At 38.2% G+C, this 16,508-nt stretch overlaps 1 protein-coding gene across 1 annotated transcript in view; it reads right to left on the bottom strand.

Annotated features, from left to right (window-relative positions):
* LOC145997025 (serine protease 27-like) overlaps nt 1–16,508 on the bottom strand; it is a 31,706-nt gene that overhangs the window by 4,867 nt on the left and 10,331 nt on the right. The window contains exons 4-6 of the mRNA XM_083133645.1: nt 15,498–15,709; nt 11,886–12,108; nt 10,097–10,258 (exon numbers count right to left, since the gene is read on the bottom strand). Coding sequence (XP_082989771.1) covers nt 10,097–10,258; nt 11,886–12,108; nt 15,498–15,709 — 597 coding nt within the window. The remainder of the gene's footprint in view (nt 1–10,096; nt 10,259–11,885; nt 12,109–15,497; nt 15,710–16,508) is intronic.

Below are 16,508 nucleotides of genomic sequence, written 5' to 3'. Positions count from 1 at the left end.
CAGAGATCACCGAACCCCAAACCGTCAGATTATAAAAAAAAACTGACATATTTAATGGTCACCATCAGACAGAAGTTTCAAGCATCAACAGGGGTATCCGTTTCCATTGGAATATTGTGAAAAGAGGCCCATCACCTCTGATATTCAGGCAAAGCATCTTCACGTAAGCACCTTAAGCTCGGAAGCTAACGCTGTGTTTGGATTGCACTGTTGCAACTGGATACTGCAACAGTGGAAATCCATTCTGTGGAATGATGAGTCGAGGTTCACACTGTTTCGGTCCAACAGGCAACTTATATCAATGTGGCAGTTACCCGGGGAACTCCTTCTACTACAGTGCATAGTGTCCACAAGCAAATTTGGTGTTGGTGGAAATATGGCATTGGAATGTTTCACATGCTACAGTGTAGGACAACTGGTGGTTGTTCGTGGCAGCATGAACGCACAGTCATGCTGTACAAATGTAGACAATGAGGTGCCCCAAACATTGTGGCGTTTTTTAAGGAATCGACCTTGTTACTACTAGGATGGCAATGCCAGGTGTCATGTTGCTGATGCTACTTTGTGGTGGTATCAAAACAACAATGTTCAAAGCTTGGGTTGGCCTGCCCTGAGCTCCAGCCTCAATCCCATCGGAACACCACTTGGACAAGTGGAGCAGCAGGTGAAGTCTGAGGAGATGTGGCCATGTTCCTTGCCAACCTGTCTGAGATTTTGCGAGATGAATGGCGAAACATTCAGATGACGTCCTCCACAACCTAATCAAGAACAAGCCTAAGAGGGTGGCTGCTGTTATAGAAGTAAAAGATGGCGCCACCAGGTTTTGACAGAACCTGGACTCTGGACAAACATTTCATGTAGGTGCCCAATTATTGATTGATTGATTAATTTTTGTTTTAAGTACACTTTATTCACAGATAGGCTAATCGGGACTGGACCTACAGTTTCAAGTGGGATCCGAACCACAGTGCAATGTGCCTCCACCAAGTATTGAACTTAGGATTCCTTGATTACATTTGAATAACACCAGTGGCGGCAATTGGGTTCCAAAACCGGGGGAGCAGGGTGCCAAAACTGGAGGGACAAAGACAGTACATTTCCCTTTGTAGATAAAGTTTATAGTCAGGGGCAAAAGTGCCGAAAAGTGGGGGGCAACTGCCCTTTCTCGCCCCCACTAATGGCCACCACTGAATAACGCCGCAGGGTCTGGGAATGGTGGGGTATGCACAGATCATGAAGAGACGGGCTGGGAGGGGGTGATGTCCAGGGGGGCTGATGGTGCTCGTGAAGGAAAGCCTACGTCCGCAACTGACGAAAATAGAGATTGACTGTAATGGGATTTTAGGCGTGCAGCTGTGTATAGACAATATTAAATTATGTTTGATTGCACTTTATAACCAACCAGTCTCGTCCAAGTACCACAATGACAGATTCTTCGAGCGAGTAGCTGATTTTCTGCACCTTGTTGAAGATAAATATCCACAAACGGACGTGCTGTTGCTGGGAGTTTTGAACTAGAGGTCATGAACGGGAAATACGGGAGGGATTTCGAGGGAGATTTCACATTTGTGTGCGAAGCCGGGATGTCTGTGATTGATTATATTTTTAGAACTTGCAGATTGGCCAACAGGGTGGCAGAGTTCTATGTTGACGAGCAGACAGAAATGTTGGTGACCAGAACATTAGTTTAGACTTTATGTTTGTTAATAACTTTTGTTAACATTTTGGCTGCAAGATGCAGACTGTGGAGGAAGTTGTACGCTATGTGGCAGCATGTGTCATTTTGGCGCAACAGAGAAGACCAAGGAGATTCTGGGTGAGCCCTTCATGCGGGCAAGAGCTAATTATAGCGGAAGTGACCTGTTGTTTTTTTGTTTTTAAATTGTGGATAAGATTAGTGTCTAGTCCCAAAGGACAGGCTTCCCGCGGAACAATTCAGCTAAGTTCAGCACTTGATCCTTTGACCACTCCATCTCACTCAAAAGATTTTCCATGATAAATAAATTACAAAACAACACATCTCGCACTCGCTGGCTGGCTGTCACTAGTGTGATGGTGGTGGAAGGGGAAGCGGGGGAAATGTTGCTAACATCGAAAAGGCTCTGTTGACATGTGTTGGTAACAAATGTACATTCTTTGATCCTTACTGACTTCTTGTGGATAACAAAACTTCTGTTTCTAACATGAGATATTGGTAAGAAATTCACAGGCGTTTTTCGAAATGTTACCAACAAGTGTTAGCAACCCCGGTGTAAACGTGGCTTTACGGCTCAAATTCCATCCGGAATTGTTAAAAGTTACGTCAAAAAATGAATCTGTGATGGTGGCCCTCGGTAACCCCTCGAGAAACTTGAAAACTTTTAGTGGGTTGGAAAGATTGTTATTCATATGAACGTTTCTTGTTGTTTTTAGCATGCGGAAATGCATTATAAGCGAGTAATTGGTGATCGTATGAGGTAGAGGAAAAGGTCTGAATATGGGCCCTCCTTGTTCTGTTGTCATTTTCGGAGGAAAAAAATTAATATATCAAGCACCTGCCTTTAAAATGCATATCTATGAAATATATACTTAAATGTAATAATGCTAAAGTATATAAGGTCTCTATTTTTTTTAAAAAAAAACAATTTCCAAAAAATGGTAAAATGATGTATTTCAAAATTGTGGTCTAAATATGGGCTACTATTGGCAATATCACAAGAAGCAATTAAAATTTAAAAAAAAACAGTCATTTATCGCTAAAACATTATAAAATTCATATTTATGAATAATCTGTTGTTTTGAAAATCACGCGGAATGGGAAAAATCGAAATTAAGAAAAACATCCAAATATTTGTTAAAAATGTGATCTCAACATTAGACCTTATGTCATAGCCCATATTTAGACCATCACGCTATTTTTCTTCTTCAATTAATTTTCGCTCTCTGTGGTACATATTTCACAAACTAATCATGGCATTATAAAAGCCCACATTTGTTTTATGTACCGCTAATATCATAACCTATACAAAGCAGATGAGAATTCAGAAAACACTGAGATAAACCATACCTGCAGAAAGTTTTCGAAGGTTGCAATTCTATAACAGCGGACAAGGTCGAAACTAACCACCACATTCTCTTGCGAATTGGCGCCGCAACCTTTGTCCTTGACAGATAACCAGTTCCAATAGCCTCTGCTAGGCTTCACCACCCGGGAGGGCTGATAACTCCAAAACCTATATTTAAACCTTCACCCATATTTAGACCTTCTCTATGATTTATGACGTCATGCACATGAGGAATGCCTACGTTATTAAGTGATGCCTGTTAGGTTCGGTTCTCTTAGCATAAATATCGTTGATTATCTAATTAACTCTCTAGTCTTCTTAAACCAGAAGGTTCATGGCTGCAGCAACACAGGCCTTCCATCTGTCCCTATCTTGGGCAAGATCTATATACTCTTTTCCATCCCTACCGATTTCCTTTAGGTCCATCTCAACATTGTCCCTCCATCTTCGTCTTGGCCTTCCTACAGGTCTCTTACCATCAGGTTTCCCAACAAGAATCCCATAAATTCCTCTTTCCTCTCCAATTCGTGCCACATGGCCTGCCCACCTAAGTCTTCTTGATTTAATCATTCTAATAATATTTGGACATGAATACAAATTATGTAGTTCTAAATTATGTAGCCTTCTCCACTCACCTGTCTCCTCATCCCTTTTAGGTCCAAATATTTTCCTAAGGATCTTATTTTCAAATACTCTCAATTTATGTTCCTCTTTCAATGTAAGGGACCAAGTTTCACACCCATATAATACTACAGGCAAAATTACTGTTTTGTATATTTTAACTTTTAGTTTCTTAGATATTAAACGAGAAGACAAAAGTTTATAAAGAGAGAAGTAACATGCATTTCCTGAATTAAGCCTACTTTTTATTTCCTCTTTAATATAATTTTCATTTGTTAATATTACTCCTAAGTATTTGAATTTGGAAACTGGTTCAAACGAGTTATCAATAATTAGATTTTGATTATTACCTAACACTTGGTTTCGGCCTGTAAGCATATATTTAGTTTTCTCTTTGTTAACTTCCAAACCTATCTCTTTAGCAGTTTTGAAAAATATTTTAGCATTATTCTTAGGGCCGGTTTTTCAATGTTCAGTTAAGGTTCATGTTAGCACGTAACTGGAAGTTAGTGAAAATTTCGGTTTTTCAATGTACAGTTAGCTCATAACTGGAACTCTGGTGGCGATTATCTTTACTGGTACTTCTTCTTGCAGTTACCTGCCTAACTGGAAGTTGCGAAGCAAAATGGATGCCTCGTGCAGCTATCGAAGTTCCACACTCGCAACTTCAATGTCAGATTAAACAAGATATGATTCATAAAACTTTCAAATTGGTACAGAAAAAGACTTGTTTTGTTTGGCAGAGCTTACCAACGTCCATGCAAATATGGAAATTAAGCAGCGTAGTTGCTAGAATTCGCTTGGCAAGGTTGTGTTAGAGAATTTGTGGCCAGGATATCCAGTCTACTAGGCGTGATAATCTCCAATCGGTAATTTGGTGTAGTGGTTAGCGACACCAACTTTCGGAGCGTATTGTGTTTTGTAATACGAGTTCGAGTCCTGGTCACGGGTATTTTTTCTCTTGTCAATTATTTATTACGTGTATTGCATTCAATTCACTCTTTATTGTTGAATGATCTTCTCGGATAAATATTACAGTAAATTTTAAAATTGTTTTTGCTCGTACCTTCATATTTTTAGAAGTTTAGAAAGCATGCTTACTATCAACATGTTGTTTTTTCGCTCAACAACATGCATAGAGAGGTACAAAGCATGCAGTCAAATGTACAATATTTACATATTAATAATAATAGTAGTATTTATATCAACAAACAGTTATTATTAATGTCTCGACTTTCGAGTTCTTCACATTTCTTCTACAAGAAAGTAGCTTCACTTGCGCCTCATAACATCATTTCCTCCACGTGGAATTGGCCTTTATTAGAAGAAAACTAAATTTGTAGTGCTGTCTTTCGTTAATTTATTTCGTAAGCATACAAAATGGATGCGCTGCCATTGTTCATATCGTTTCACAATGCAATAACGTGCTTTCGAGCGCGGCGTGCTCGTAGTTCTACACTTAAACGCCAGGCTGTGTGCCAGTCGACGCAGTTTGAAACTATACTAACAGATGGCGCGCAGATCGATTTCCTGTAATTTCCGTGCTTCAGAATTGCCAACACACTGTTTCGGAGAACGAACCATGGTTTAGTTAACTTGTAGTTACTTTCACATTGAAAAACCCGGTGCTGGTTAAGACTGGCTATTACCTCCTACTGGCAGTTAGTTAACAGAAAGATTAACAGGACATTGAAAAACTGGCCCTTAATTGTATTCACATCATCCCCCAGTAAGTCTACATCATCTGCATATGCTAACAACTGAGTCACACCATTTAATTTTAGTCCTTCTTTAGTTTCTTTTACCTTCCTTACAGCATATTCTAAGGCAAAATTAAAGAGCAATGGAGATAATGCATCTCCTTGTTTTAACCCATCATGAATTGTAAATTTGTCAGACATATTAATACCCACACGAATTTTACTTTCTGTTTCACTGGTGCATATTTTTATCATACTAACAAGCTTCTTAGGTATTCCAAACTCTACTAATATATTATATAATTTATCTCTTTTGACCGAATCATATGCTTTTTTGAAATCAATGAATAGCTGATGGACATTTTGATTATATTCCCACTTTTTTTCAAGTGTCTGTCTGATGTGAAAAATTTGATCTGTAGTTGATCTGTTACGTTTAAATCCACATTGATAATCACCTATAATTTCATTAGCATATGGGGTTAGTCTTGTTAAAAGAATGTTAGACAATATTTTGTATGTTGTTGAGAGTAGAGAAATTCCACGGTAATTATTGCAGTTCATTTTATCACCTTTTTTAAACACAGGAACAATTATGGATTCTTTCCACTGTTGAGGGATTTCTTCTTTATTCCATATTAAACAAATTAATTTATGAATTTGACATATTAATGAATTTCCACCATATTTAATTAACTCAGCTGGTATTAAATCAATGCCAGGTGCTTTGTTATTCTTTAGCCTTTTAATAGCATCTTTAACTTCAGTCAAGTTAGGTTCTAGAACTAAAGGTTCTGCTGTGTGTACTTCATTTACTTCTGATTTATCTCCTACATGGACATTTAAAAGGTCATTAAAGTAGTTCTTCCATCTATTTAGAATATCGCTTGGGTCAGCTAGAAAATCACAGTCTTTATCGTTTATCAAGTTTACTTTAGGTTGCCACCCCTTTCTAATTTCATTTACACCTTTATATAAATCTGATATTTTTATTTTTGCTGTTTGTTTCAATTTCATTAATTTTGCTTTTTAAGTAATCTCTATTTTTTACTTCTAAAGGTGTGGTTCAGTAGCGGCTCGTGCCTAAAATAACATGTGAAGAAGTACATTTATAGGCAATGAAAAACAAATAGTAAGTGTCAGTGGGCCCCCACAATTTAAAACGTCTTTTTTGTCTTCATCCGTCCATCTGGAAAATGGTGTCTGAAACAAATTACACACTATGTCATTTACTGGGTTCATTGTACAAACCACAGCTCAACACATGAACACAACACACGATAGGAAACGTGAAACACACACGCGGAACAAGATCTCGCGAGAACGCAACGATTTTGCCACAACCACTGGATGCAATGTTTTCTGTCGATGAGAGAACTGCTGCACCTAGATGGCGACACCCATTCAATTCCAACGCTAGGTGACGTCACCGTTGCCATGACAACCGGCTAAAGTCTTCCGCAACCTGGCGGCATCTGCTCTTGGTTTGTTTATGGTATGACGAACTCTTCACGTGCGTAGCGCCGAGCGGCGTATTATTTGAGTATTATCGTGTGCGTTCTGGTGGGAAATAGATTAATTTAACAAGCAAATGAAAAATGTCAATATTAATTTGAAAATTAGGTGAAAACATCTGCGCTTGTTGCACTTGGCCAGCCGCCACTGGTGTGGTTAACTTCTCGCGTTATTCTATTATAATTGCTTAGATTTGTATCATCCGAATTATTTAACCACCTAAGTCTAGCCTGATCTCTTATTTCTATCAGATTATGACATTCATTATCAAACCATGGCTTACTTTTTCTTGGTTTATGGTATCCTATGCTTTCTTTAGCTGCTGATTCTATTGCATTACGTATGTGCTCTCAATTCTTATTTACGTCTGTCTCATTTATATTTTCATCATCATTTAAATCCTGCAAAACATCAAATCTATTTGACAGTTTAATTTGGTAATCTTTCTTAATTCTTTCATCAGTAAATTTTCCTGTATCAAATTTTATAACTTTTAGATTTTGTTGCTTATGATTTATCACTGAGAGTCTTTCTCTTAATTTAGCAATTACTAAATAATGGTCACTGGCACAGTCAGCACCTCTATGTGTACGAACGTCAATTATACTAGTATGCCTTCTCTTATCAATGAGAATATGATCTATCTGATTATGAGTTTTACCATCTGGAGAAGACCAGGTATATTTATGGATATCTTTATGTTTAAAAGTGGTACTTTTCACAATTAAATTCTTTGAGGATGCAAAAGTAATCAATCTTATACCATTATCATTACTTAATTCATGAAGACTTTCTTTACCAATCGTGGGTTTAAATGTCTCTTCTTTGCCAATCGTTGATTATCATTCATATTAACGTTTCTCGTTGTTTTTAGCGTGCGGATTTTCAGAACGATTTTGAGCTATGATTTATGACGTCACGCACTAGGAATGCCTAACCTAACGGTTAGGCCTGTTAGGTTTGGGTCTCAGCATAAATATCGTCGAAGTGAATGTCGAGAGTGGAAAGTGTGATATTAAACATGTTGCAACGTTTATACGATATTCAAATTTACGATTTCTTCAATAGAAAGCCTGCGTGTACATTCGTGAGCTGCCAAGAATAAGAAATGTGTGAAGTATAGCAGATGTTATTTTTTAAAATTTACACTTTTTTTTCATGGTGATGGTAATTATGCATTATCCTTCGATATCTGCCGTAGATTTCTTGCGTGTATGACGAGAATTTCTTCAAATAAGTGGCGAAGGTGGTCCGGGATGCGAAGAATTGGAAGTGCCATGGTCACATTTTGAGAATTCTCACTTATTTGTGGTGTCCGCATGTGAAAATCACTTTCAGACACCTTAAGACGTGTAAATGTAGAGATTGGAAAGAAGTAAGTTGGAATTTTCGAGGGGGTACGATCGGTCACCAGCCCCCGGAAGTATTGCGAATATCTAGATAACAGTGAAAGGAAACCATATGAAGGTTCATGTGAATGCTCTAGAAGGAATTCTACGCATATCCTAATTGTTCCGGTTTTGAAATATCATAGCGGTTTTTCGATACGAGAGGGAAATTGTAAAACAGCTGCCCTAGCGTTGGGCAAAGATCCAGCCGAGCCATAAGTTAGTTATATTGGAGTGTGTTATAAACAGGGTGGTATTTGTAGGGGGATGGGGGGATTTCCCCCTCTGCTTGATAAATGTTATCCATGGGGGAAATGTTATATGGCATAAAGTCATTATCTCATGCTGTCCCTAGAATTTCCCTCCACTGGAAATTTCTTAAATATCATACTGGTTATAAAGTTAATAGGAACCGTTTGGAGCGCATCTGTAGGAACATTACGTATCTTTGAACTATAGAATGAGAGTGCTTTCAGATTAAATTTCCAATCTTACGCAACCAACAAAGAAAGCTGCAGGAATGAGTTCGAACGGAAGTGACTCCAATTCAATTCATTACCGTTACCAACCCGAATAAATTCCGAACGTAGTCGTTTGCGGCAGTTCCCCTGCTTGAGCATCTATTCGCGAAAGATTTTTGTTACGTATTGTTGTCGTATTGCAAAACAAAACTCTTGTAGTTTATTTTTTTAAACTTAATTTTTCAAATGAAAATCATAATTGCCAAATGTACTTGCGAGTCTAGTGTTTAAGCTGGGAATATAGTATTTGCGATTGAAATTTACGACGCAAGTCGTACGTGTAAATCCCACCGGGATGGGGGAAAGTATTCACTAGCTTGTTTTATGATTCAAAATCCAGTGATTTATGCATTAACTCTTGGATTAGTGTTTTTCAACCAGCGGGCCCTGGCGTAATTTATTCCGGGCCGCGAGTGATTCTACTGAAGTTTGAGACTTGCGGGCAGAGCTGACAACTGCTAGAAAGATTGACTTTCGATCCGGTTTAGAGTAGTGATGGACGATATCGGAAATTTGATAACGCGATATATCGTCACGGACGATACGATATTTTCTCTGTATTGTGATATCGGTGATATATCGCCAAATATCGTGACGATATGTCGCTAAAATATCATGACGATATATCGCCAACAAGATATATATATCGCCAAATATCGTGACGATATGCCGCCGACAGGATATAACGCCAAAATATCGTGTCTTTAGTTGATATCGCCTCGACGATATTTTTTCAATATCCCGCGGGGGCTTTTCTTCCCGCCTTCGAATTTAAAAGTTGACGAACGAGCACCATATTGTCAATTTATTTGCTCAGCAATTTTCATTAAGAAATTTATTGAAGTGTACTGATTAATTGCAATTTCTAGGTGTCCGAAATGGAACATTTCAATAAAAATCAACACTTTCCAAATTAATTTAATGATATTGGCCAGAGGAAGCCAAAAGATTCTATTACATCCAGTCATTGTGAACTAATTTAAACCAAATTTTGTATTGTCAACATTTTAACCTTAATGTATACAACAAATAAGAATTGTTGACGGTAAAAAAGGTAAATTTTTCAGGATACGCCGCTGGTTCGGACCCCACTTTAAACTGTAGGTCCAGTCCCGATTGATCTATTTAAACTTTTGGTAAAAGCAAACCATACATTTACTTGAATACTCAGGAATTCTAAACAAGTATTTTAAAAAAAATCTGGAATATCATAGTTTTTTTAAAAAAGAACGCCTATCTGGTGCAAGGAAAAAAAGTTCAGTATGAACTTAATAAACCATGTTTATGAAATTAACATTAGAACTTACGTTTTCTAATTCCCCATCCAGTGATTGTACACCAGGTCCCATCTGCATATGCGGCTTTAGTTTCAGGAAGACATATAGGCTTCACAAATGAATTGAAGTTGATTCCTTTCCCATTTTCTGGATAAACTTTAATCAGAGCTATGTCATTGCTGTAAGGTCCAACTGAAAGAAAAACAATATAGTTAGGTGTACCTTTAAGGTGCAGGAACATTTACATTGCAAGCCAGGGTGGGAAATCATTTAAGACTGGTGGGGGGAGATAGATCTTAATCTACAAACCCCCACCCCCACAAACATAGGTAAAATTATACAATATACATATTTATAATGTTATTAAAAGTAAAAATAAATGACTAAATTAAATTACTAAATTAAAAATTTATTATTAATTACCCAAAAATATTTTTTTTTTTACTTTTACATATATCAGATATTATAAAGTAGCAAACAACGTCCTTTACTAACTGGTTAAAGATGTTAATAAATTATGAAATAGTTGAAGTGGTTTTATTATGTGTAAGTTCTTATTTAGTTTTTGCTTTATGTTAATATAAATCAATTAGATTTAATAGTTATTATTTTCTTGCATTCTTGTTTTACTTTTATTGTGCGTATTAATGTACATTTGTTAATAATCTCTTGAGAAAGAAGCACGGAACACTCACAATTACACTAATTTGTTTATATATTCGATATTATTCTTAGTACAGTATATTTGAAATTAAAAGTAAATGTTTATCTTTTGTTTGTTGTAAGAAAAACTCTTCCCCCCGATTTTTTTTGTGGGGGGGATTTTTGAGGCAAGGATTGTTGGTGGGGGTAAATCCCCCCGTCCCCCCAGGATTTCGCACCCTGTGCAAAGCTGTCAGTTTCACTTACAATTGAGGTGTTAAAGGGATTCATTATGAACCGTTGGCATGTTAGGCACTAGACTGGCCTATGATTGACATTGAAAGAGCTCATCAAAACACAAGTTTATAGTAGTGGTTCTAGAGTGTTCGCAAACACCAATGATTGGTTTTAATTCTCAGGGAGGCATTCTAGCCATTCCACTCATGTGCCGATCTGAACTGAAGTGTGTGATGTCATGGGCGGCTCAATATAAAACTTTCACGCGGGTGGAAGTGTAGCGCCCCCATAATTCAACTTTCCTACTCCCTAACACCCTTAAAAAAATTGACTGTGTTACATATTTATGGTTGTAATGAGAAAAAATAAAAACCTTAAAGACTTAAACAACACGTTTATTATGCATGTATGTATTTAATACCTACATAATAATATCACAAGGTTGAATAAACATGATTAATTTAACTACTCCGCAAGGTTGAAGACACACTTATTTATTACAGTGGTCTGGAAAATGTCTGGAAATGTTAGGAAATTTCGGTATGCAGAGTCAGTGTGAACTGAAATATTGTGATAGAAAATCATGAAAACATTCAACCGTTAAGGAACGTCAATTTTTTTTCAGGGGAACAAGCTGGAAAATATTAAAATGTGTGAAAATATAAAATCGAGAAAAAAATTATAAGAATTTGCTACATTGGGACCATCAAGATTGAATGTATAATGCCGGAAAATGTAAAATACGAGAACGTAAAATCGGGGTTCCACTGTATATGTTCAGTATAACCGTTTTTCAGATATATAGTAATAAACACAAAAGGAATGACAAAAATTTAACATGAGAAGTCATTCTGTCAACTATTAGTTCGAATAGCATAAGTTTATTTAAATTATATCATTTTATAACAAAAACCTTAACAATATTCACAAATATGCATACCTCTTCGAAAATCTGGGTGGATATAAAACTTATCAACAGCGAAAATCTGCTCATAGTCGTCATGTTCGTCAAGATTGTAATCGCCAACAATCACTCGCATCTGGTTAGGTTGCACGTCTCGGAGACAGTGAGCTGCTGTCAGGACGAAGTGCTCTCCGATGATGGCGCCACCGCAGTGGTGGTCAAATGCCCCCTTCTCGGGAGGCCACATCTGGATTTCTGCCTGAAAATATCAAATGCTGGTTTCAAGCTAGGGAAGATATTTACATCAATTATGTGTAACGTATGGTGGCCGCGGTGGCTCAGTCGGTAACGCGTCTGACTACCATGCTCAAGGTCCCGGGTTCGATCCCCGGCCGGTTCAAATCCGGGAACTTTTCTAACGTTGGAAGCGGCTCCGGCGCCCACCCAGCGTCGAATAACATGGGTACCTGGGGGAAACCCTGGGGGGTAAAGGCGGTCAGGGGCGTGATGCTGATCACATCACCCCCACTCACGACCGGATCAAGAAAGTGTGGGGCGTTACCCCCACACCCCCTATACGCCTTCATGGCGTGGTGCTAAGCACAGGGGAACACTTTACTTTTTTTACTTTTTACTTTACTTTATGTGTAACGTATGCAATAAGTCCGTGGCACACATCTGCACTGGTGTACGCATTAATACACACTATCCTTAATATTTAAAATCTGGTATTTACTGATTTCAATACGCCAATATATAACAGTAACATATATAATAATAATAATTACACGACAAATTATTGAGTGTGCTCTGCCCTTACGGACACCTACAAATTGGCTTACTGATAGCAGCTATGTCCTCTCCACCTATACAATTCCAGCCCTCCCGAAAAAATAAATCCTGCGTACATCAGTGCATGTCTGCATTTAGAGTTGACGAGCTGTATCTTTGCGGGTGGCCTTGGCTACTCCGCGCAGAGTGTGAGAGAGATACGTTTACGTAGTTGCCACCTACTCGCCCTTTGGGTGGTGAATAGCAAGGACAGACAAAGAATTTTATTTCCTAAACAGTATACAAGATATGGTTACATAGAACGATTATTATTTTTTTTTATGTATACGGATAAAAGTAGTCAAGCTACTTTCGGAGGTATGTGCTTATGCCCTGGTACCTGAAAATTAACCCAGGGCGTCAGTTCCGTGAATTTTTTACGGATTCCCCCGCTTTTCTTTGATTCATCCTTGATTTCCATTATTTTTTTAATTACAATATTTCACTGTGACATTGGCAAGAATGTCCCAGTGTGAAGAACCAAATTTGTTCGGTTTTCCTGAACAAATTTGGTTTCACATCATTCTACAAGGTAAGAAGATTAAGATAAAGGTTAGAAATAGTAGGAAGTAAATAAGTGTTAGTGTTTAACATTAATATTATTTATGATCACAGATACGAAATTACATAAGTGTGTAATTGGGTGGGTAATGTTTTCTTAGGATAAGTTTTATTGTGTGTCGTGTGCATTAGTGTTGATGGATGAGATGAGGAATGGACATTAACACGATTCTATGAATGTTAAGCAGGGTCTATGTTCTAGTATGTTATGTTTGAGATAGTGAGAGTATTATTGGCTTTGAGATGTACGTATTAATAGTAGGAAGAGATATGAAAGAACGAGTGGTACCTGATTCAAAGAGACTTGCGGGAGACCAGCAAGAGTTGGTCGGACTGGGATGAACATCGGTACGACGGTTGGTACCCGGGACATCATCAGGAAGGGAAGAAGTAGGGAGGGATTTCCTGGGAAGTATCGGGTACATTAGTACGTTCGGTAGTGGAAATATAGAGAATTGTCAAGAATCAGTGAGAGAAGTTTGCAGTGTGTTTAGTAACGAGAATAAAGAAGGGGGTGTAAGATTACAATTTAAGAAAGAAACAAAAAAGAAGAATCTTGGTTAAATTCGGTTGGTTCCTAGGTCGAGTCCTTGCAGTGTTATCCTTTGCCTTTCTCCGGGGAGACGTAACCTTTTTTTCGTTTTGGCGTATCACTGTCTTCTGTATTAGTGTCTCCTTCTTGATGTTCCTGTGGGAGGTTCTGCTTCATTATCCTCTTGGTGATCTTAGTCCTAAGGAGGGATGTCCTGTTGTTGAGTTTGTCGAAGGTGGATTCTTTGTGATCTTCTGGGGGGTATATTACGTTCCGGAGGTAGGGGTTGAATGGGGAGGTGAGTGATGCCGGACAGAAGCAAGGATAATGACGAGCAGCCGGTAGCTCCTCCCCCATGCTACTGCGCAGCCGGTAGCGCCTCCCCCTTGCTACTGCGCAGCCGGGCTTGGGCAGGGTCACCCGCAAAGATACAGCCCGTCAACTCTAGTCAGGGTGGCTCGGTCGGTAGGACGTCTGACTGCCATGTTGGAGATCTATGTTCGTTTCCAGAAGTGAATGATCTTACTGTGGATTTTTCCAAACCTGTCCCTGCATGAAATGGTTCTGGGGTCCCCCAGCCTCTTATGAAATAGGTACACTCGCCTCAATTAGCACTCCTGCAGTTTGTTTCTTTATACAGCATATTTGCAGAAGATGCAAGTGTACCAATATACACTGTATAAAGCACAACTTATTACTAACTTCGTTGACCCTGTACCTAGGCTAGAGTTCAATGGCTGAGATCGTGAATGTGTGGAGCCCCGCCCTTGTCCCTTCATTGCACAGTGCAATAGCCTCCCAGATGGCGTAGTGGTAACGTCGTCACCTTGTAATCAAGATGTTCCTGGTTCGATACACGGTGTAGGCACATTGTATAGTTGTTCGGATTCCACTTTAAACTGTAGGTCCAGACCCGATTAGCCTATCTGTGCATAAAAGTGGGCTTAAAACAATACTTCAAACAATGGCACAGTGCAATGAGCACAGATAACCCCGTGGCGGAGTAGTTCTCATGCAAAGGCCCCCAGGGTTTGAATCCAGACATGGGTATTCTTTGTGAATGTCATTCTATCAGTTTCATCACGTTATCACTCATCCTCATCTATGTGATTATCCAAAAATGACAGAAAAGTGAAGTGAAAGAAACATTCCTGTCTCTATGTGGAGTGAAGTTGCTTGTTGACCTTCACATGTCACATGGTGATTATTAGGATTTAATTAAGCAATGTTTCTTTGAATAGTGATGCAAAAAACACTATATCTGACCAGTGGCGTGCGCAAGGGGGAATTGGTTGAGGTTATAACCCCACTTTGGCTCAGTACTAAAAAAATAGAACATCAAAGGTAGCAAAGAGATGCTGAAATGAGAACAGGCTACCAGAAAAAGTGTACATAACCCCTTTTGAAAATCCTGGGTACGCCATTGTATCTGACCAAAGGGAATAAGAATCCTCACAAAGTCTGTTAAATATGCACTTTGTATGCAAAACGAAACAAAATATGCAATATTAATTTGTTTCAATTTACTAACATTTTTGTCACAATGCATGCAAAAAAAACAACATTATTTTGGAAAAAGACTTTCCTGATAAAATACAAACGTGGATCAACATCTTCATTCTAGTAACAAATGAGTAAATAACAGAAGATTTGTCAGGATTTTGAAACATTCTTAGTGTCAAAATACCTCTTGAATACTTGTTCATAATGTTTTGAAGTTTTACCTGCCAAGGGTAGGCTCCATAAGGAGCAGTGACACCACCAATTATCTTAGCAATCGGTCGCCTCTGCTCCCCTGACTTTTGAGGTTGGTGAAAAACATCCCTTGTTCCACAGCTCATTCTTTGGGTGAGAGGAAACTTCGGAAACCCTCCACTCCTCTTGGGGCGAGTTATGTTCCTGCTATGCATTGCTGTTTCCTGTGCTGGATGTTTTGCTGTAAAAACAAATCACCTCTTATTTTCCAATAATATATATTAATACTTCGTTTCCTGTGGATATAAGATGAACTCCATAAGATTACCAGAGTCGTGCAAGAAACTTACTTACTTAAGGGGGGGGGAGTGGAGGCTCAAGGCCCACACATTTTTTAAAACTAAAATTCAAGAAACAATTTTGTTTGATTGATTGATTCGTTTGTTATTACGTAGGTGCAGTTATATAATAATTATAATAGTTACAAACATTGCCATCATTAGTAAAAGAATACTAACCAATTATTGCACGAGTGTGACATATTTCACCATTCACTAAACCTTGAAAAAAAAACATTAATGTTGCTTCAATGCTTTTTTGTTCATATATGTGCAGTTATATAGTAATTACAAAAATTGCCATAAGAGGTGATGTTATGCCAAAAGGCATAAGAGGTGATGTTTCATTTCAACCATATCGCCACGATCACCCACAGGTAGGTGGAAAAACTGTACATAATAACCGTAACTAAAAATCAATAACAAGTCAATCAAACGAAACGATCCGCCCCCCTTTTTTGAGTGAAGATAACACCCCTGGTAACAGGCATGAGTGTCATGTCGGAAGAATTTTGCTCCTATGTACATACGTTACAAAAGTATTACCGAAACGTTGGGAACACCCTAGGGAACGATGTCATTTTTCATTTTTTTAATAAAAATAATTATTAATTATAAAAATAGTTTTTAAAAGTTTTGCATGTAAGTGAGCAGTTCTTTTCAGTATATTAATTATCTTACATTATTATGCTACTAAATGCT

The sequence above is a fragment of the Lepisma saccharinum genome, chromosome 13 (genome assembly GCF_977018435.1).
Source record: "Lepisma saccharinum chromosome 13, izLepSacc3.1, whole genome shotgun sequence".
NCBI classification, from domain to species: Eukaryota; Metazoa; Arthropoda; class Insecta; order Zygentoma; family Lepismatidae; genus Lepisma; species Lepisma saccharinum.
This window is presented reverse-complemented; position numbering and strand designations above follow the sequence as displayed.